Source organism: Stegastes partitus, unplaced genomic scaffold (assembly GCF_000690725.1).
Source record: "Stegastes partitus isolate 25-593 unplaced genomic scaffold, Stegastes_partitus-1.0.2 Scaffold380, whole genome shotgun sequence".
NCBI classification, from domain to species: Eukaryota; Metazoa; Chordata; class Actinopteri; family Pomacentridae; genus Stegastes; species Stegastes partitus.
Window position 1 is genome coordinate 435,958 of NW_007578111.1, and position 22,184 is coordinate 458,141.

At 43.4% G+C, this 22,184-nt stretch overlaps 2 protein-coding genes and 1 long non-coding RNA gene across 3 annotated transcripts in view; 2 read left to right on the forward strand and 1 right to left on the reverse strand.

Annotated features, from left to right (window-relative positions):
• paip1 (poly(A) binding protein interacting protein 1) lies at positions 1-8,023 on the forward strand. The gene is made up of 11 exons (XM_008284942.1): positions 1-434; positions 3,015-3,166; positions 3,267-3,464; positions 3,572-3,684; positions 3,931-4,042; positions 4,266-4,391; positions 4,500-4,606; positions 4,957-5,074; positions 5,174-5,228; positions 5,885-5,963; positions 7,127-8,023. Exons 1-11 carry the CDS (start codon positions 230-232, stop codon positions 7,212-7,214), a joined length of 1,353 nt encoding a protein of 450 aa, XP_008283164.1. The 5' UTR covers positions 1-229; the 3' UTR covers positions 7,215-8,023.
• LOC103359547 (uncharacterized) lies at positions 5,349-14,621 on the reverse strand. The gene is made up of 3 exons (XR_520313.1): positions 14,551-14,621; positions 6,699-6,705; positions 5,349-5,360 (listed from the first exon to the last, which is right to left on the reverse strand). It is a non-coding gene; the product is annotated as an uncharacterized LOC103359547 (long non-coding RNA).
• The window catches only part of itga2.2 (integrin, alpha 2 (CD49B, alpha 2 subunit of VLA-2 receptor), tandem duplicate 2), a 23,171-nt gene continuing 15,183 nt past the window's right edge, over positions 14,197-22,184 (forward strand). Inside the window, exons 1-9 of the mRNA XM_008284941.1 lie at positions 14,197-14,621; positions 17,220-17,343; positions 19,027-19,136; positions 19,377-19,468; positions 19,999-20,113; positions 20,859-20,986; positions 21,112-21,260; positions 21,435-21,585; positions 21,986-22,151. Coding sequence (XP_008283163.1) covers positions 14,576-14,621; positions 17,220-17,343; positions 19,027-19,136; positions 19,377-19,468; positions 19,999-20,113; positions 20,859-20,986; positions 21,112-21,260; positions 21,435-21,585; positions 21,986-22,151 — 1,081 coding nt within the window. The 5' untranslated portion in view covers positions 14,197-14,575. The remainder of the gene's footprint in view (positions 14,622-17,219; positions 17,344-19,026; positions 19,137-19,376; positions 19,469-19,998; positions 20,114-20,858; positions 20,987-21,111; positions 21,261-21,434; positions 21,586-21,985; positions 22,152-22,184) is intronic.

Here is a 22,184-nt window from a genome sequence, read left to right on the forward strand (position 1 = left end):
TAAAGGAAGTAGACTGAAAAAAAAAAGAAAAAGTTGTGTAGCGTTAAATACTGTGACACCAGCCGAACGAGAAAAAGAGCACCATGAAAGAGAGATAGGGTGTGTTTTCACTGCGATTCAACCCGAGCAGCTACCGCCAAACGAAAGCAAAAGCAGGCGGCAGGTAGCAGCGCGTCCCTCCGTCTGCTTCAGATGCTGTTTTGAGAGTCGCGGCTGACAGCGAGCAGTCATGAACGACAATTTCGACCGAGCTCCCGGAGCGGGGAGAACCCGTAATCTTCCACCGAGCCCCGGGTTTGCTGGCGGCGGTGGCGGCGGGGAAGCTGATGCCAAAACGACGTTTTTCAACCAAAGGGAGCCGCTGAGGCAGCCGCGGACGTCCCCGCCTTTCACCGAGAACAACGTTAGCGCGACCAGCGACATGGTCTCCGGAGGTAGGAGGCTGCCGAGCTGCTAGCGTCAACAGTCACTGGGCTCGGCTAAGCTAGCTGCTTTCAGATTCGGTTTTTGTGTCCGTGTCGTCAGCTGACACGGAGAACGAAGGGCGAAACTGTGTTCACCTGAATCGAAAGTTAAGATTTCCTCCTGCTGATATTGTTCTCCGTGGAGCGCCGGAGGGTTTAACCCGAGCTAAATCTGGACCTGTCATTAGCTGGCTAGCTAGCTGCTAAGTGCCAGATAGCCTTAGCATGTTGGCGCTGCGACATGCACTTGTTGGATTGTTATTTCACGGTGAGCTAATGATGCATCTAAATAAAGCTCCCACTCAGATGTCACATAGTTGGCCACCTATGAGCCAGGGCTGGGGCTGCACCTCCCGGCTGAAGTGTGTGTTTGCAGAGCTAACCTTTGCTGCAGCTAATCTGGCTTTAGGTTGAAGCTGCAGCGCAGGGCAAAAGGGGAAGAAACCGTTTCCCTTCAACGTCTGATCGAGGGGCTCAATTTATGGAGCAGAAGGGAAATTAATCACCGATTATTTTTTAATTCTTTGGGTAACTCATCAATCAGAATGAATGAAGTGTGTGCATGATTAGAAGATCTGTTGTGATCTTTTACCTGAGATTAATTTCCTCACCTGTTTGATAGATAAAGCTTGGGAACATCAGTATGAGCCAGAACCGTGTTTTTTTTTTTTTTCTTTCACTCCATACCCGCAGATCACAGGCAGCTTGATCCACTACTAGCTGGGATGACAGCCAACCAATCACAGGGATTGCTCCATGACACTGACATGCTGTGTCTCCCAGCTGCCTGTCCAGTCTGACCTTAACCCGAATGAAGCCCAAGAAGATTCTAGGTGTTTTAAGTCCTGCCCGTCTATGAAAACAGCCAAACCGTGGCTGAAATTAGACAAATTAGTTCTATTTCTGCAGTAAGACACAGTTACGAAGCTATAAATGATTAAAAAGTTGAATTTCTTCAGTTATTTATTTTACAAAACTTGAAAAAACCCTACGGCTGCGAGGTGGCTCGGTGGGTAGAAGGTCGCCGGTTCACATCCCGGTGAGGCCATCCACTTCTGTGTGGAGTCTCCATGTTCTCCCCGTGCAGCGTGGGTTCTCTCCGGGTTCTCCGGCTTCCTCCCACAGTCCAGAAACATGTTGAGGTTAATTAGTGATTGTAAATTGTCTGTAGGTGTCAATGTGAGTGTGCTTGGTTGTCTGTCTCTAAGTGTAGCCCTGTGATAGACTGGTTACCTGTCCAGCTGGGATAGACTCCAGCCCCCCCGTGGCTACCCTAGTGAGGATTAAGCGCTGTATAGATAATGGATGGATGGATGAAAAAACCTAGAATCGCTATGTACTACTTGTTTTTTTCCAGGAGGTGTTGCCAAACCTGGACAAAAACATGTGGTTCTACATAGTATGGATGCTTTGCTGCTCACTTACTTTTACAGCCTCTGCAAACCAGATGCACGTCAACACCAGAGAGATATTTGACCGTGTGGAATGTATCTTCTAACAACTTGCTCCTCTGTGCACCTCTTGTGATCCATGCCACATTTTGATCAAGTACATATTGTGTTTTTTTCTCAGTCAATGCGACTGTTGGTCCCCCCTCAGTCAGTCATGGCTTCTCACAACCACACAACAAACAAGATTAGTTCAAGGACCACCAGAAAGCTGAAAATCCATCCAGTGATTCTTTCTGTTTTTACAGTTTCTGGCTCAGACAAATGGCACAGAGTTAAAATAAATAACTAAATAAAAAGACAGCGTGCCTTTCAAATCCCCCAGTGGGTTTTGGGGTTGAGCGAGTAAAGCAATAAGTCGTCAATATTATCAATGCATGAAGCCCTCGGTGCTCACAGCAGGACTATAGTTAGCTCTGTGTTGCAGAAATCATGTGTCTTGCTCTGCGCTGTGTTGTATTTTTGCACACAACCATCATTAATGTACTGTTGTTGTCCGTTCACGGTGGATGTCTGTAACGTCCTACGTCTCAGATTGCTTGTTGATGCTTTTCTGTTCAGTCACATATATTTTATGGTATTTTTTGTGTTCACTCTGCAAACAGTTTCCCTCCAGGATTAGTCAGAATTTTTCTTTCTGTCATCAAAAATCTTTAAAAACTCTAAAACTTGCAGTGACAATGTGATCCTACCAAGAACCAGGAGTTATATTCAGAGACTGATGTAGCTCATTTCTGTCTCACTTGTTGCCCAAACACTGTTATAAATATATCAGTGCACGACAACGTTGAACTAACTTGTTCCTTTATTGCCATGAACTGCAGTTTATTTCAAGTCAATCCCACATTTGTCATCCTGCTTCTCTAAATAGTCACCCTCTTAAAGTTGTCCCCAGTTTTAGTAACATTTGCACATAAATACCGAAACGAGCTGTTTTATAAGTTTGCTGTTTTGAAACGAAAATGCACATTTCTGTCCCAAACTGGAAGATGGTGTGTGAGGAAGTATGACAGCAGCTACAACATGGACTCTTATCTGTAAAAAAAAAAAACAATTTGGTATCACTTATAACAGCTGCATTAAACAAAGCTTTCTCTTCCAGACTGCAGAAGACAAAACAAACCCCAACAAAGTGCGAATGCCAACAATACGCCCGTCTCCAGAGGGTTTAACGACGTGGATTCCTTGGTCAAGTCGTCAAAGCTTTCGGCCAGCGCTCCAGAGTTTGTCCCCTGTGGAATAAACACGTATGAAGTGAGAAGAATTTTTACGCCGTCGCCACAACGTTTTATAGTGATGTTAGGTTCTGCTTTCAGTGCTGGATTTACTTTGTTTCACTGTGATTTTTGTGCAGGATCCCGCTTGTTATGACGACAGTGAAAGGTATTACGGCGAAGCAACGCTGGCTGACATGGTCACAGACTTCCTCGGACACCTGAGCTCCTCACCGGGCTCCTTTGAGTCGGATATTGATTACATAACCGCGGTTCTCAATGACTGGGTCACTACTGAAGAGCTGTTGAAGGAGCTGGTGGAGCTGATCTATACACAGGTCGGGAGATGCAAACTGTCCTCATTCATTAATATGAACCTAGCCCTGCCTCAACGCTTTCTTCTGACATAAGGTGCCCCACTGATTCAGTTTTGTTTCCATTGCAGTCGACTGCCATTCCAAACTTCTCCTACACTGGCGCCAGGCTCTGTAACTATCTGTCGCATCACCTCAATATCAGCCCACCGAATGGCAACTTTCGTCAGCTGCTCCTGCAAAGGTATTTTTTTATTTTAATGCCCCCTGAATTTTCTGTTGTTGTTGTTGTGTTTATATCAGGCTTGACAGGAGCTTCGAACAGCTGGAAGCAGTAAAAAAAATGTTGGCAGCATTAGGAGTAGAAATCCTGGTACAGTCTGAGTCAATAGAAATATAAAAGCTACTGAATAGAGGGGCTGAGCTCAACAGTGTAGTAATTTATTGTTTGGATTGCCGTTAAATAACGTCAGAATGTCGTCTGCTGTAGATGTCGAAAAGAGTATGAACAAAGGGATGCAGCCGTTCGGGGAGATTTGGAGACTCAGAAGAAATTCCATTCCTTCGTGCTGTTTCTAGGAGAGCTCTATCTTCATCTGGAGGTGAGAAGCTGCACTTATTCTCTGCATTGTCGTGACAAAAAATGCCTTTTTAGTGCACTGCCTCACAGACAGATACAGCTTCATATAGTTAGGAAAATGATATATATACATATATTGTTGCTCTTGTGTGGAGCACAGACTTTGCAGGTTTATTTATAAGCTGCCAATATTGGAATAGTTTTCTGCTTTTTCATTTTTTAACATTTTAAATGTTTTTGTTCAGATAAAAAGTGGGAAAGGACCTCCAAAGCGAGCAGACATCCTCCTCACGGGCCTGAAGGACCTGATGACCAGCCTGTTCTCTAACCCCGTGGATGCAAATCTCATCTGCGCTGTCAAACTTCTCAAGGTGTCACAATTTACCTGCATATGCACATTACAAACCTGTATGAAAACTCTTCCAGATGTTTCTGTCATTTAGGGGGGAAATGAGAAAGTGTTTTTTTTATATTTATAGTTGACAGGATCTGTCCTGGATGACGCATGGAAGGAGAGTGGAAAACCACACATGGAAGAGCTGATCCGCAGAATAGAAACTATTCTACTGGATGCTACCTGCAGCAGGTGTGTAGATCAACACGCTCAGTGTCATCGGAAACGTTAGGGTTTAATAACGAAGGTGTCTGTGAGTATAGCTGTACTGAAGGATCATCCGTCATCAGAAAGCTTTGGGAGAAACGTTCTTTTCCAAAACTGACTCAAGTATATACTTCAAGAGATTTTCATTTCAGAGTTTTTGAGACGACTGGGATTGAAACTGATTCCTACAGTCGTACAGTTTGAACTTCTGAGCCATCAGTAACCGTCATTTAAAAGTTCAGCCATAAAGTTACAGCCAGTAAAAGCACAACAGGTTAGAATCCAAGTGTCAGAAACAGCCTGGATGAAACTTTATCTGATGTTTTCCTCCTCAGAGATGTGAGGCAGATGCTTCTGAAGCTCGTGGAGCTCAGATCCAGTGACTGGGGCAGAGTTCGTGCTGCTGCAGCCGCCAGCAACGCCACTCCAGAAAACGACCCCAACTACTTCATGGTGAGTGTTCGCTGTGCCGTACGCCCCGTCTTCCTGCTGTTCTTTTGTTTTTACTGTCGATGCATTTCTGTTTCTCGTGCTTTGGTTTGTCCCTCTTAGAATGAACCTACGTTCTACACAGAAGATGGCACTCCTTTTACAGCAGCTGACCCAGGTGAGTCCATATGAACATGGCCATGCTGTAATAACAGAGATGAAAGCCAAATAAATGTTTTCTGTGTAGTTTAGGCATAAAAATGGAAACAAGACTTATGCAATACATTTGTCTATTTTTTGTTCTTGCATCCTAACCTGTGACGTCTGTTTTTGTTATTATAATAATATATAATAATTACTTTGCTTTTTAAATGCTACTATAAGCCATGCTCCCTTCAGAAAGAAAATCAAACCTCTTCTATATGTTTAGCTGTTTGTAATGTTGTGAAATATATGCATATTGCAATCATGTAGAGACAGGTAATTAAAACTTAATATGTCAGCCATGTGCACAGTTTGGTTTTGGTAACAGACAGTGCAGTACTACTCAGTGCAGTCAGAGTTGATAGAAACACATTCATGTTGTTGCTACTTATAAAGAAGTTGTATGATTTTAAAATGACCACATGACACCAATTTAAATGCACATTCAGTCTTTTTAAATCACACAGCAGCTGTTTCTTTTAGCTATTAGCAAAATAGCTCCAAATATTGTTGTAACCAGTTTGACTCCTCTTCACTCTCCTCGACCATGTTCATTTAAATATCTGAGAAAAGCACCCCACTGCTTCATGCTCCAGTCTCTCTTGTGTCTGAATGTTTCTCTTTTCACAGAATATGCTGAGAAGTACCAGGAGATCCTGGACAGGCAGGACTACTTCAGTGATACTTATGGAGAAAACGGGAATGATGAGTAAGTACACGATGTTTATATATGAAATGATATAATTCAGTGTTCACTTTACGTGCTGATGTATTGATGGCTGTTGCTATAACCACCAAATGTGTCTGGTAGTAGCATATCTGGAATACCTTGTTTTAGTGCTGCTCGTATTTCACGGCGCTTGGCAGGCAGCTACAGCGATGCTCTGAGCGTCCAGCGGCCCTTCAGGTGCCACGTGAAGAATGATTCCCGGTGAACTGATATGATACAGACATCAAGCTTCAAATTTGAGTGTACAGCGTTAATTTAATATCCTCCTCACTCCTTGACAACATGCCCACATGGTGTTTTTAACGTGCTGGAGGACGCATCATGAGCCGAATCAGCAGTCAGCGCTCTGGCTGAGCATTTCCACTGTGAAACTACCGACTGACGCCCCTTAAAAACTCAAACTTCAGGATTTCATACGTAACAAACCAGAGTAACAGATCCTGTCAGCTAGCAGCGTGAGGCTTTGTGTCACATTTTTCGAACACGTATGACGGAATTACTCCAACTTTTCATTGTGCAGTTTTCTAGCATTTGAGCCGTCATGGAAGGTCTAGAGGTTTTCTGAGCTACAGCAAGTGGAGAGACAGGCAGGGGCTTCATAGATCTGTGTTTTATAGAGGAGGCAGCAATGTAGAGCTACAGCTAAGCCATTTTAAAGCAGGAAGGGATTATTTTTTATAGAAAAAAATACTACTAAATACATAACTTCTGTACCTGAGACCTCCTGCTGCTCATATGTTAGTTATTTTCTAGGTCATCAATTCATCGTGTCGCTCACATCACAGACTAAAAGTTCAGCAGTGCCACCCTGCAGGTGCACCTTTGGTCACGTGACCGCACGGTACCTTCAGCAGACGAGTCACATGACCCCGACACGCCGACCTGTGGGCCCCTGAGCTCGGCCAATGTGTCTGACCGGCCCCACAATGCAACAGGGTTGACCAGCGCCTCAGATTCAGTTTAGTCAGCAGTTGGGTGTGAAAGAGGGCTTAACTCGCTCCTGTCTTCTCTCTCAGAACTGTGTGCGTCTGTAAGCTTGTGTTTTTGTGCGTGTGTGTGTTCAAACGGCAGCTACTTCCACGTCATGCAGGTTATAAGACCTGAAAAGTAACACGGGCGCCTCTGCATCACTGTGTCCGCAGGTACGACTTCGACGACGAGATGGAGCCCGAGATAGAAGAAGCTTTTGAGAATTTTTGTTTGGAATCGGAAAGGAAACGACAACAATGACGCAAGAGTCGAAACCCGCGACGGCCGTCAGACGCACACTGTGCTTTTCCCTCTCAACTCACCGGAATGTCGAAGGAAACTAGCGTCGGATAGGCTCAAACTTTTATTTTCCCGCAGACAAGCATTTTAACAACAACAACAACAACAAAAAAACAAACCGAGCTGTTCATAGTTGCACTTCTGACACTTTTTTCAGTCAGCGTTGGGTAGAAACTGGGGACAATCAGTGGGTTAACTGTTCGAAACGTTGGAAGCATTCAGACTTTTTTTTTCCACATGGAAGTTTTGTTTTTATGGTTTTAAGGTTCTCGCGAGACATCTCTCATTTATGCTTAAACTAAATGCCAAGAAGAAAAAAAACGTGTGCTGTGAATTTTTTTAGGGTTATTTTTCTTAAAGGCAGATAAGTTTAATTAAATGTGTGCATACATTGTCAGATCCTATGCCCCCGCGCATAAAGTACTGGCCAAAAAAAACAAAACAAAACAGCAGTAAAGCATTCTCTAAGAGGGAAGACCTTCATGTAAAGTGCACTGTAGCTGTGTGAGGTGGGTATTATTCTACTACATGCATACGTATATCTCCTCCAGCGCCTCTGAGAATATAGTGCATCAACTTATTTCTTGAATATTTCTCAAAAAACATCTTGCAGGTCAGGGTGACAAAAACTCAACTGCAAAACACATTAACCCGAGACTGAGAGACTGTTTACCAGCAGCTCATGGATCCCACACACAGGAATGTTGTTTTATAGTTTGTAAATATTATTGATAGTATTGTTTGCCTGCAATAAATTCTTTATAATGTGAGATCACGTTTGTTTCATTTGTGTGCGTTTACGAGGGAAAGAGAAAGAGAAAGAGAGAGCCTGTGCTGTAGTTAAGTTGATGTTAAGTAACTAAATTAAGACAATTACATGAAGTCAGCAGCTTATGGAGCTCCACAGCATCTTAATGCATTGTAGCAGCTAACGGATGCAAACTGGGGGTTAATAAGTGATGCATTCGTTCTTCTGTGCTGCAGAAGACGACGCATAAAAAAGCACGTTTTGCTTTGGAGTGATGAAATCATTTGAACAAGCAGATTACATTCTGCAAAAAACAACTGCTGCTTTGTGTTATGCAACAAAAACCAAAAACACTGAATTTTTCTGAGCAAACTCCGCCACCTACTGGTAACTCTGTGCGGTACAGTCCAGACAGATGAGAGCACGGCCTTTTCGTTCATACGGTTGAATTTGATCCAATCGTATGAAAGGATCAGAAATTCAATATTGTGATCCTGAGATCATCCAATCACAGCGATCCGTTCAAACAGAATCATTGGAACAACTGCTTGAATGCTATAATCTGCTGGTTCAATGAGATGTAGTGCACGAACACTCTTGTAGATTAATCGTTGCAACTGCTGGAGATGTTCCACCTCTCATCCAAGAGGCTTCATCAGTTCTGACTGACTAGTTCCAGATATCCTAAAGGATGATGGCTCCTTTAGGATATCTGGAACTCCCAACTAGTCAGTCAGAAGACAAGAACCATGACCTGGATGACTGAGAATCTTCACAGACTAGTAAAAGATACGGTGCTGATTTATCAGGTATCCCAAAGTCAAGCTGTCTTGTTAGGAATCGATTTGTGCATAATGATTTAAATTCCAAATATGAAACTAATGCAGAAATATTATATCAGCAGAAACCCCTTAGGTTTTTAGATACATGCATTTTTGTTGGGTATGAGATGTTTTTTTGGAGTTTCATCTGAGAATGTTTATGTAAGTATGTGTAGAAATTTACAGGTTTTTTTTGATTGACTACAACAATATGTGAATTGTAGTTATAATGGGTGGTGGTGCGGGTTGTCCTCTAATCGCAAGGTTGGCGGTTCGATCCCCGTCCCTCCACAGTCGAAGTGTCCTTGGGCAAGACACTGAACCTGAAGTTGCTCCCAATGGCAGGCAGCACCTTGCATGGCAGCTCTGTCACCATTGGTGCATGAATGGGATCTACTCTCAGATGTACGTCGCTTTGGATAAAAGCTAAATGACCAGACAGGTAATGGGGTGGTGGTGCTAAAATTCAGCTCACTTCACCGAAAAGTATAAGACATCAGGGGAAAAAAGTCCTATCACTGGTGTGTTTGTTCAGCATAGTGCTTTCAGTGGGATGATCCTTTACAAACCTGCAGGTTGCTGCCATCTGGTGACTGAACGGAAACTATGACCCAACTTCTGGTACGTGAGTCGCAACTTTTCAGTTTGTTTTTACTTTAGCTTAATTCAATTTGTGTGTTTGTTTTGTTTTTTTATTGTGACACCAGTGTTTTAGTAGAAGAGCAGACTGTTTTCCACTGCTGAATATAGGTTAATAGGAAAGAGGAATCACAAACTGCACTTGAACCAATTTCTGCCCCGATGAATTGATTCGAAACAGCTCAGATTTTCATATTTTCCGTCTTTACCATCCTGGAGCCCAGACATTTGAGATCTCCACCGCCCAGTCTCTGGTCTGCCTCTCTCACCGCCACATTTCCATATTAACAATCGCACCATTTATTTGGTGGAGAAAAAAAGGGAGATACTGCTGGTTTCTGGCCCTCCATTGGTTCACGGAGGCACCTTTTTCATGTCCACAAATTTGCTCTGCGTGTTCAGAGTGCCCTTGAAAATTCTTGGCGGTTGCCTTAGTCGAGAGGAAAATGATAAACAGTCATACAATGAAATTCCTTCAACCTCAACAACACACCACAGATATTTTTCTAGCTACAATAAAAAAAAAGAAGCTCTTTTGTGTTTTGTAACTCTCAGAACCAGGCAAATGTTGAAGTTGTAAGAGTTTCATGTCAGAGCTGTATATTCTGCTTTATCATGGATCTTTCTGTCTTGTGTGTCAGAACACTGAGGCGTCCTAATGAGCCAGAGGTCCATAATGAATACCACAGAACCACAACAAACCCAGCCGGAGCCTCGGGTCAGAACCCTACTTGTAGAAAAGCAGGAACTTCACCATAGTTGCTCTACCATACTTTATGTTTTAGTGAACTTACTCACTGTGCTTTAGAATAAAATGTCCTGCACTGCAGTAAATTGTTAGCATCTGCCAGTTGTTGCTGCTTCCTGAGCAAAAATGGAAACAGTCTGCATCCAATTTATTACCAAAAGGCACTTGTGGCGCTTAATCTAGACCGAGGAATGATCATTGCTGTGCTGTGAATTTGCTATACGCACACTTTTCCTATTTACCAAAACAGACATAAAACTAATTTGCATGCGAGTGCATTTTGAACTCGACTGTGCGAGTGTGTGTGTGTGTGTGTGTCATCCATAAAGCTGTTGAGGAAGCGCGTTGCACATGGTAGATAACTTAATCTGCAAACCGCTAGTTGCCAACTCATGGCTGGCAGAATAAAACACATCCTCCTCTTCTCACATGCATCTGTTTTTCTGGAGTTTTGCAATAAATGCACTTGTACAAGTCTTGCAAAAACAAAAAAAAGGTTTTGGTCGTGTCAGGATGGTAACTTCCCCCAGAGTCCCTTTAGCACCACGTCTGTGTGCAGTCATTGACTCGTGAGCCCCAGTGAGCCCGCTGGATGTGACTGTCTGGCTCACAATGCAACGGGCCAAACCGGGACCTGAGATTTCCATTGGTCAGCAGATGGGTGTGAAAGAGGGATTAGCTTTGAGCTACAATCCACTCTGCCTGAACCCTGTTAGTTTGCTCCTGTGGCTCGTGTCTCTGCAGTGGACGGTATAATGTATATTTATATCTGGAGGCAGCTTCCTCGAAAAGCTTCAGCGACAAAATCTGCTTCATTATTTTAAAAATGTCCACATAAGACAGAAGATGTGCAAAAACCATTTATGCCAGAGAGGCGATGATGACAAAGTGTGCTGCTGAAATGATTTTGATTTTTTAAACTCAAGAACTCAGCTGTGTTGTATTTACAGTCCAGTATCTGTGTTGGAGTGTCGGTACAAGACAGTGAGGTTTGTAATAATGTTTAGTTTGTCAGCTGTGTGTGTCAGAGAGGCGTTGATTCAACTCAGAGTAATTTTTGTGGTTATGTTGCTTTGCATGGGCGAAACAAACTGAAATAGCCGCTATGCTTTTAGTAGCGGCAACTTCTCTGGTTGAAAGTCTTGATGTTGCTTTAACCGCTAAATGTAATTCACTTTTTTTAATCCATCAATAAAAGCCCTCTATTGTGGCACAAACCTGGAGACACACAGCAGAACCTAAGCTCCCGGTGTGGTGAGATGCTGTCAGAGCCAGATGATATAAACCTGTTTGGATAATGTGGTTGAAGAGGCCGTTTCACTGTGAACAGCAGAAGACTAAGTCTCGGTCTGCGATTATAAACTACACATTGTGACCATTTGGAATGATTCACGGTTCTCGTCGGAGGAGATTTTTCTAATGACGCGCTCCCACTCCCACCATTATGTATGTTCCTTACAGGAAAACAGACCACAGGCTTTGCTGTTTCAAGATCCTTCCTTAGATTGTTTCACATGATCTCCCGCAGCGAGCCGCCTGAAACTGTTGGCACCGTCACTAGTGGAATAAATACAAGAGGGTATCCTGCTAAAGAAGGATTAACAGATATAGTTTGGTTTGTAATTTATTCCTTTAGCCTTTTTTCCTGGAACCCGCTCGCATCACAAAGGCCTGAATGTGCTGGTTTTGAATCGTCGAGGTGCACCGGATGACATGCACACGAGTCACGGCTGCACAAATAGACGAGTCGGCATAGAGATGCACCTCAGGCCGCCTGAAAACCTCTGAGTCAACAGAACTGTATCGATAAGTGGCTGCTGGCCTCCTGAAACACTGCAGCATATCTGGAAGTAGATCAGTCAAGGTGTCCAACAGGTAAATGATTTAAAGCTGCAACACAAATCTGTGACGTTGTTTTAACGTTCAACTCCTCACAGAGTTGACAAGTTTGCAAGCTCAGAGAGAGAGAGAGAGAGCGAGAGGGAGTCCTTAATACATTTCTGTGGTTGTTTGGCAGCTTATAGGGTACGCCTAGCTGTGATTTAAGATTTGATGTGGCCTGCTTGGAGGGGTGGGGATGGTGAACGATGCATCTTTGCTATTAGGCTGTGAGTTCACTGGCTGAGGCGAGAACACAGAAGCCCTGATGTGAGCTGTCTATCAGCAGGAAGGAGGCTTACACTGTTTACCTCACTGTAAGGAGAAAGTTTAATCGAATTAGACTAATAAGTCATAAATGCGTCCGCTCCGTCCAAGTAAAAGGAAGGTGTTTAGTGAGTTTCAGCCGATTAGAACAACAGCAGCCTTTTACAGCAACGTCACACTGTTCTCAATAACCGCCGGTGCGGTCGAGTAAAATCTGCAGCAGCATGACGAAAGTACTTAAATAGGTGTTGTGTTGACTTATTAGTGCTCTCGTATAAATGCAGGGCGCTTACAAGAGGCGGATTTGGCAGTGGTAGCTTCACCCCTTGGCCCTTTTTTTCCAACTAAAAAACCCAGTTTTAGCCAGAAACAGCTGCACGACTGTGAGGAGGAGATAAACAACTCTGGGCTCTATGGATGAGGGAGACTTGGGAGAATCTTTTAAGTACAATAAGTCTGCCTGTCTTCATCAGCAGGCCAGAGGAAGGGCTGAAAAACTTCAGCTAATGATGATATTTTGACACTAATACAATTTTATCCCTGTTTTAAAAGCCTCAATGATGTTACTGTGTCTATTTTAGCCATAAAGAAACCTTGAAAAAATGGTGCTAGTTGGGCTTTTATACCAGATTCAAGAGGTTAAAGGGTTTTAACTGGACGGTTGGTGGTTCAATTCCCGCCCCGGCTGCTTTCCTTACAGGTGCTGGAGGAGGAGGATCATCAGTAACTCTGGTATCACCTGGATCTGCTGTGCCAGAACTGCTTCTTTATTATTCTCTGGCAGCTCAGTTACTGCTGCTCTAACTCCGTGTGGTTTCTTTGGGTTTGTGTTTTTGCATCAGACACATTCGTCATTTGTCCTTGCATGCACTCACGTACACCGCCGATCTTCCTGTCTACCCCTCCTGTTGTTGGTTCCTTCATGTTTCTCTGGTAACTAATTTGTTAATTGACCCTTCATTGTCACAGCCGTGCAGCCTGGTTTAAGCTAAACTGGGAAAAGTTTACTTCCAGCAGTAAAGCTTCTCAGAGGCCAACAGACGATGTTCTGGGCTGCTCAAACTCTGATGTCCTTACTTATCTCTCCTACATTTCCCAAAATGCAACCAAAACCCCTTCATTTGACCCCGCTGCCAGCATCTTTCAAATTCCACAGGGCCCGCTCACAATGCAGGCTTTCTGTTGCAATCTCTATATAGCTGAGATGATGTCATTTGGGTTATTTTCCCCAGACTTCCTCCAGAGACATTATTAAAGTGTTTTCAGGGTCTGAGTCAAGCGTCCAAGAAGAGCTCCTAAACCGATCCGACAAATGTGCAAAGACTCCCTTTAATGACAATACTGTAGCTGTAGCTCTGTTGAGCTGTTTGCTCACAAGGCAACGTGACATCAGAGGAATTAATTATCTGTCTGGGCACATTGAGCAACAAGCTAGAGCTCTTTCCAAATTAGCATTTTGGAATGAGACCCCTCGCTGGAAAGTTAAATCCCTTTCAACTCTTTCGCCACCCTGCCCATGTCTTTTATGAGAAGTCTTACATCATTGTTTTCCACCAAATGAAAGAAAAGAAAAAAAGAAAGGCTTTTCCAGAGTAGCCCATAATAGACCTTCTATTGTTTGGGCTTCGGTTTATAGGTTCTTAATATTTTACATGTCTTAATATCTTGTCATGACCACAGCTCTCTGCTCAGCTTTGAGTTTAGATCTCAGACAGTGAAGGATGGATCAGGAGGATGAGAGACTTCTGGCTGTCAGCTGATGACGTTTATTTATTTTAATTTGACATGTTGGTTTAAGTCTGGCTCAGGAATGAGGGTTAATTTCAATTACAGCTGATGGGTGTGGACTTGTTGTGAACACTGACATCTTTTTAATCTTACATTTGCTTCCATTTCAGTTTTAACATCTTATCTTCACTGGAACTCTTTAAAAACTTCTTTTTTTTTTCTTTTCTTGGCTCCTACCTGCCCCTTACTGGATTCACAGCTGCCCCGCGCCTGAATCATTTCCCCGGTACCGCTCTGGGGGAGTTTATTGCCGTATTCACCCTTGGTTAACACTTGGAGGGCAAAGTTTGTGTCCGCAGGTAAGAGGAAGAACTCCGCTCCTTATTTAGGAAACGCGTCCGGCGCGTCACCGCTGACTCGCGCTGCGCAGCAACAACTTTGACAAGTGCGGTGGCTTCATTTAATCACTGACACAAATGGAATAAAGACGAGGATGGATTACCACTGGGGGATCATCTTCTTTGCTGTCATACTCATAAGTAAGTACCCAACTTCTTCTTCTTTGTTTTTGCACGTTTCACTTATTTCTCATTATTTTTGCGCCACTGCGCGCCGCCGATGCCTCATGAGTTAAATGGTACACATATTTTCGCGGAGTAAAGCAGCTGTTTTCTGTCTTTTTTCACATGATCGTGGTCTGTAAGTCGTGTTAGTCATTCGGTTGAGCTTTGATGGTCTTTGCAGAACAGTTTTCATCTGGACCGAGTGGAATGTCCTCATTGTTTAACTCGGTCTCACATCATCCTGCAGATTTTTGTTCTTTTCTTTTCCAAGCAAATGCACGATCCACAGTCAGCCCACATGGATTAAATGACGCTCTGAGTTGTTTTCTGGATCACACGGTCGCTGCTCTAGAATCAGTGGAAGCTTCCAAACAGCAGCAGACAGACAGACTTTTTTTTTTAACTCCTGCTCACATTCTCCATCCCTGAAACCAGAGGAAATGCAAATGTGTTGTGTGTGTTTTTTGCAGAATCCCAAGTGGAGGCAAAGTGCTACTTTGGTGCTTGCAGGTAAACAGGCGTGGCAGGAGACAGTGCTAGTGTAGGTCCCCTGAGTCCAATATCCATCCACATTCCTGTGCCTGCTGATTGAGGGGAAGGCAGGCTGATAGCTGAGCCGAGCCTGTGCGGACTTGTGGGTCTGAAACTGCAGCAACAACACACACACAAGCAAAATTCCACCTGAGGGGATTGAAAAGTGTTTGAAGATGGAGTGTGTGTGTTCAGAAACATGCTGCTCTGCTGTGGTGTGTGCTAGCTGCCACGGCTTGTATGACCTTCATCATGTGTTGCGAAGCTTCTTTAGTGTTTTTCCTTTATGAGTCAAGCTGATGTGGTTTTTTTTAATGCCCATGATTCAGACACAGAAGCACCCACCTGACTCCGAGGGGGAAGTCCGGATCGGAGATAAAACATCCAGCTTATCTCCCACCCGGATAAAAATTTTAGACCTTAGATACAGGAATACAAAAATGCAGAATAATATATCTGATACTGACGAGCAGAACTCAACAAAAATGTAAACGCAGCGTGTTAACTTCCATCCATTCTTTCTGAAACAACAGAACAATCACTTGCTGTTGGACATCATGAAGCAACCAAACATGCACCAGATTGGAAACGATGACGTGCGGATCGGGAGTTTGGTTCTAGACTAGAAATCACAAGTCGGTAACAAGTCACACATCGTGCTGTTGAGGTCGTCTGCTCATGTTTGGTTAATGTTTTGGAGGGTTTGGCGAAGTTAGCAGACATTTTTGAGGACAGGATCACATAATCGGACACCATCCATCCAGAGCATCATGTGGAGGATCGTCTGTCGTACCGGGCTGTCTGAAGGGATTCCTCAGACGAAGAATGCTGGAGTTGTGGACATTTAAGTGTCTGACTGACGTACCAGCATCCAGCATGCCCACAGCCTGCTCCTGTCTTGTCATCTGTGGCATCATGTTATATGAACAAGGTGGTCTTATGTGGTTACTGGACAAAAGAGTGTGTGTGTACTGGTCACACTACCTGATCGTTGTTCTTTAAAGGTCCCTAATGGTAAAAATGTCTTTTTACTGTGTTTGTTGTTGTTATAAACCTGGACATGTAAACTTAAAGCTGTTCCGATATGAAGACATTTTCTTCCCTCACAGCTTGTTGGCCTTCCTGCTTTACAAGCCCCAGTAAGAATTCGATTCAGGTCGTCATCCAGCTCTGGTTCTAGCTGGTGTTTTCCTCCTGAAGGAACCATCAGCAGCACTTTTTCTTCAGCCTGTTTAGCCTGTTTAGCACGCTGCGCTAACCACCCGCCCCAAACGTTCTGAGAAAGTTCTGCAAAGCTCTAAAAACATCATTAAGGGGAAGTTTTCTTTTAGTTCCCAGAATGTTCTTTCTGAAGGCAGGATGAAGTTCTCCAAAGATTGTCTGAATGTTGGATTAAGAACGTCTGTCCTTTGTCATTAAGCAACATCCCCAAAACAGAACATTGTAGGAACATTGTAGGAACAATGTAGGAATAATGTTCAACCTTCAACAGGGATGTTTTGTAAATCAGTTTTTTGAGGCCGTCACCACATCTTGAAAATCCTTTTTGAATGTTGAGAACGTTTTTCTGCTCCTATGTAACACGTTCTGACAACGTCCTGCAAACGTCCTCTGAACGTTAAACACGTTCCGTCTTAATTAACTGTTAACCTCAAAGGAACGTCATTGGAAACAATAAATGTCCTCAGAACATGTTTTAAAAGATGCTTACATTGAAACATTGCTAGAACTTCGAGGTAACGTTAGCCAATGTTGCGGGAACACTCATCCAGTCATCGGGAAGCTGACCATCTTTGCAGCATCTTGAGCTGATCAATGGGATGACACATTCTGGAGACATGTGAGACTTGTCCCTAAAACCTTTTTCTAACCTTTCAGCCAGAAAGGAAGACAACTTGCAGGCTCCAGTGTTAATGATGTGGTTAAAGTATTCATGTCAGGAAGTCATGTCATACGTGATAACCGATTGTTGTCACACATAGTCGAATGTGTGAAAACTATTAGTTGCTTTCATCCTAAAACTTCCTCTTTCTCCTCCTCCAGCTGACAGAATCTGGCAGGCCCACTCCTTCAACGTTGGCACTGCAGGTGCCAAGATTTTCAGCGGCCCAGCAGCAGAAGAGTTTGGATACACAGTCCAGCAGACGACAAACCATGAAGGCAAATGGTATGAATCTGAGCTGTCATGTAAGGATTTTGTTCAATGAGAGGAGCATGATTTACTTGGTCGTTATTACTCGAGGTGTGAGTATATCCTAAACGGGATGCTAATTATTGCTGTGCTAATTTGCAGTGCTATTGCTTTCAAGTGATGTCGACTTAATTCAGTGCATGTTTCTTTGCAAGTTCTCAAAATAGCATCGAAGGTGAGAAAGACAGTGTCACCTCCGGAGTATATAAATAAGCAAACCTGCACACCAGATCATGCTGGATTCTGCAATCAGCAAAGTTTCAGTTGCGTGCTTGTGGTCAGACTCCATCCTGAAGATGCTCCACAGGGCTGTGTGTTATTATACATAATACTCATCCAGTTTGCAAATGACGGCCTGTTGCTCCAGAGAGAAGCACCTGGTTATCTGCAGCGTTTAGTCATTCAGTGGCAGGTAAACAAGTCCACACACTGTGTTCACCGAGTCACTGTCCTGTGCATCAGCAGCAGTGGAGTCCAGTGTGCATTAAGCCAAACTGTGGTCTAGTTTCTTGCAACAGCCACCATAGATTATAAATCGAAAGTTCAGCTGTATTCTTTTGTTTTTAAGAGAAAGGAATGGATTTCTTTTGCTCCATGCACTGCTAGCTTTAAGAAGTCGTGTGCTGTTAAAAGTCCACCGTTTTCATCCTACCATAAAGTTTTGTACCGATATTCATGATTTTGCTTTTCCTGTAGCACCACCATGAGGTTTGCATGTTAGCATACAGATGTTAGCATTTACTGTCCATTGAGCCACCACACAGACAGAAAATGTTTTCTTCTTTCGAAACTCCTTCAGCTCCTCTGCTGTGATAAAATAAATGTTTTTTTCAGATAATCCAGCTTATAGATATAAAGTAGAAGGAAGTCCTGTAAGTTTGATCCAGATATTTGTGAGTTTAAAAAAAATCTGAATTTATCAGTCAGGCTCTGCTGATGAGCGACTTTCTGAGTAATTTCTTGCAACACTGTACAAGCACAAAGCACACACGACACGATCTGTTTAGTTTGAGCTGTAACATCCTGCATTAGTGACACAGACACTCCTGCCTCCCACATTACCAGTTAAACAGCAGCTGAGCGTCTCAATCACGTCTAGATGTTCTGAACTCTGAGTCACCGTCTCAGAGTCACCGTCTGCAGGAGTGTCCCATTTACGTAACTGAAGTTCCATTGTACAATAACTGATAGTGTTCTTTGTCGGTATATTCCACTGCGGCATGACAACAAAGCGGTGATACGCACAGTTTCCTGTCTCGTAATAAAGATGAACCGAGCCTTGTTTGGTTCTGGATTTAGAGAAAACTCAGAATCTTAAGCAACAACACTAAAGAACATGTGAATGTTGTGATGTGGTGGCGAAGTGTGAGCCGATAAAGAGCTGATGAGTTCTTTGTGAACTTGCAGAATCTTGTTTCTTACAGATTTAAAAGAAGGACAAGACCGACATGCCGTTACATGCTTCCAACAGGAGCACACAAACTTACTTTTGCAAACTTACAGGCAGATTTTTATGTGTGTTTTCTGTTGTTTTTGGGCCAGAAGTCGCTCAAAGGATTAAAATCGTGTTTGCTTTTCTTATCACAGCAAGTTACCATCTGTAGCTGTAACTACTATCGGTGCATGTTTATTAGAGATCAGCATCATTGTTTTCTGCAGGCTGCTGGTTGGCGCTCCGTGGAGTGGCTTCAGTCAAAACAGGAAAGGAGATATTTACAAGTGTCCAGTCTCAGGATCCAAGAACAGCTGTGATAAGCTCAATCTTCAAGGTGAGAGTTGCTGTTTGGTTGTTTAACCTTTGAACCAAACATTAGCTTAAAACGCCTCAACACAAAGATGCATCGTCCTAAAACATACAAAATAAATTTAGAAATGGACACATACAACAACAACATGTAATTTATTCATATTTTGAATTTATGGTGATTGTACAGGTTGTGTTAGTCCAGATTGAACAGCTATAATCTGACCTCTGATGCGATTTTGACCTTTTTTTCCTTCGTCGACAGACTCTCTCAGTATTCCAAATGTTAGAAACGTCAACACCAACATGTCCCTGGGTCTGACGCTCACCCGGCTGCCTGCACCCAGCGGCTCGATGGTATGTTTGTTTTTGCATGTGCGTGTTTTCACATAATCTGTCCAAAGAGATCAAGATATTTCAGAGAGGTGCAGATTGTAAGAGGGATTTTTAAGCTTTAGTGGCAGCTATTTTTCATAAATCTGTCAGTAATTTGCTATAATGCTACAGTACATCGCCTTTAGCTGCCATCAGGTTGTTGTGGTTACAAGATGAACACACTCGAGTGATAGAGCCAGTTCACCAGAAGCAGGTTTACTCAAGATTTCCTCTGACATTTGCATTAAGATGCCATTTTTAGATTGAGGGAAGTGCACCAGTGGCTCATGTAAACTGATTGCTGTAACAGGAAAGCAGCAGCAGGCCTTTGAGTTGCTGAATGTGTTTGCAGGTTTCACTTTATGTTTTAATTTTCTCACCAAAAGCACTTTAATACTAGATATGACTGTTAAACTCAGACACACGGTCGTACTGGGAGCTTTTAAAGGCAGTGACGACCCAGAGCATCCGTTAAATCTCTCTGTCTCTCTCTCTGTGGTCATCTGATTCAGATGTGTGGCCCTCTTTGGGGACAGCAGTGCGGCACTCAAGACTTCTACCCGGGAATATGTGCAAAGCTAAACCCCCTCTTTCAACCTCAGCCGGCCTTCTCTCCTGCCGTCCAGAGTAAGAAGCTTTCATACGACTACTGATGCTTTTAGTTGCATTTTAAGCTGTATAGTTAATTGTTTTGATGGGCGGCTGTGGCTCAGGTGGTGGAGCGGGTTATCCTCCAGTCGCAAGGTTGGCGGTTCGATCCCCTCCACAGTCGAAGTGTCCTCGGGCAAGACACTGAACCCTGAAGTTGCTCCCAATGGCAGGCAGCACCTTGCATGGCAGCTTTGTCACCACTGGAGTGTGAATGGGTGAATGAGAAACACATTAGAAGTGCAGACCATTTACCGTTTTATATTTAAGATATTATCGACCTTTTAAGACAAATTGTAGTGAATCGCAGTGGCATACCGTCTGCTTTCGTTTTTCTTTTTGCTTCCAAAACATTCATGTTCTTGTGAGTTGACTCATAGCCAGTTGCCTTTTTCTTGCAAATATTTCTTTTGCAAGTCAGGTTTGTTCTACGGTTTACGTTTTTGCACCGTAGCTCGGTAAAGGTTTGGTTTTCATTCACAACTCCCACTTCCTGATTGTCTGAGGTTTCTGGAAACCACCAGCAAGACAGTGCCTCTGCTTGCAGCTGCTGTTTATTTTAGGACAGCGGTATTTTAACAAGGCTTAAGTGGAACCTATTACCTGCAGTTTGTCAGGGAATTTGCACGAATTGAAACCAAAATGAAAAGTAGAAACTAGGTGTTTGTTTCATGGCTGCTGCTTCAACGTATTATTGTCTGTCCCCTTCTGGTGACTTGTTCAGCATGTGGAGGGCCGATGGACATCGTGATTGTCTTGGACGGCTCCAACAGCATTTATCCCTGGGAGCCGATGACAGACTTCCTACGGAAACTAATACCCTCGCTGGACATCGGGCCTCAAAACACACAGGTGACGACGCTGACACTTCATGAGGCAGAAGGAGAACTTTAGCCTGAAATTAAGCTTTTTTTTGTCTTATGGTCACAATTGCAGCTTTTCTTTATCAAACCCTGTTTAACTTTTTTTTCCGGCAGGTCAGCGTCATTCAGTACGCTGTCGATCCCAAGTTTGAATTCAAACTGAATCAGTATCAAAACAAAGACGAGATTGTCGCTGCGACGTCCAGAATCACACAGATGTACGGTCAGTCCACCAACACCTTCCACGCCATCCAGTACGCCAGGTTAGTGCCGCCTTTCATCGACGTGCATGCATGCATTTTATTTGTGGATTATTTATTATTACACTTCTGTCTTTATTACCTGATAGCAGCTGAATAATTTAGATGTATTCATTCATTCATCTTTTAAAACCACAACCAGTAACTTGGAAGCGTCCACTGTGTCTGTGTTTTCAGTCAGTGGGGTTTTAATCCAAGCCACGGCGGCCGACCGGACGCTGCCAAGGTGCTCGTGGTCGTCACTGATGGCGAATCTCACGACGAGTCGTTCAGAGACACGGTCATCGCCGAATGTGAGAAACAAGGCATCACGCGCTTCGGTATCGCTGTAAGTGATGATGATCACGTCACATATAGATAATAATCAGTAGATTCACTGTGCATGTTGTTGATTTTCTTCTGTGACATTTAACATCTTTTATACAAACCCGCTCACTCTCTCTGCACCCACAAAACCTGACAAATAAACCTGTAGCTGTAAACTTGGATTATCCTCCAAGTACTAACAACTGCGCAAAATCAGAGTCGCAGTTGTAGAGTTTTGTGCTTCTGGTTTATAGTTTAGTTGTTTTCATAGCTGTCATTGTAGATTTAAACTTGCTGATTGCACAGGACTCCACAGCTTCGTTAAAATCGTTCACGTTTGCACACATTCTGGATTAAATTGCTGTTTTGATGAGCTCAGGTTATTTTCTAAAGCTCACCGTTTTCCGCTCTTATTTTCTAAGGTCTTGGGTTATTACATCAGAAACAACATCGACACAGAAAACCTAATAAAGGAAATCAAATCCATCGCCAGTTTACCGACAGAGAAGTATTTCTTCAACGTGTCCGAAGAGGCGGCCCTCTCCACCATCGCTGGAACTCTGGGGAACCGCATCTTTAACATCGAGGGTGCGTATTATTTCCTTTCCTGCCTTGTTGTTG

Excerpts from the sequence above, each read along its gene's own strand:
- paip1 (XM_008284942.1), top strand. The coding sequence starts at position 230 with ATGAACGACAATTTCGACCGAGCTCCCGGAGCGGGGAGAACCCGTAAT. Across the intron at positions 435-3,014 it reads CAGCGACATGGTCTCCGGAG|ACTGCAGAAGACAAAACAAA; the intron begins GTAGGAGGCTGC and ends TTTCTCTTCCAG. Across the intron at positions 3,465-3,571 it reads TGGAGCTGATCTATACACAG|TCGACTGCCATTCCAAACTT; the intron begins GTCGGGAGATGC and ends TTTCCATTGCAG.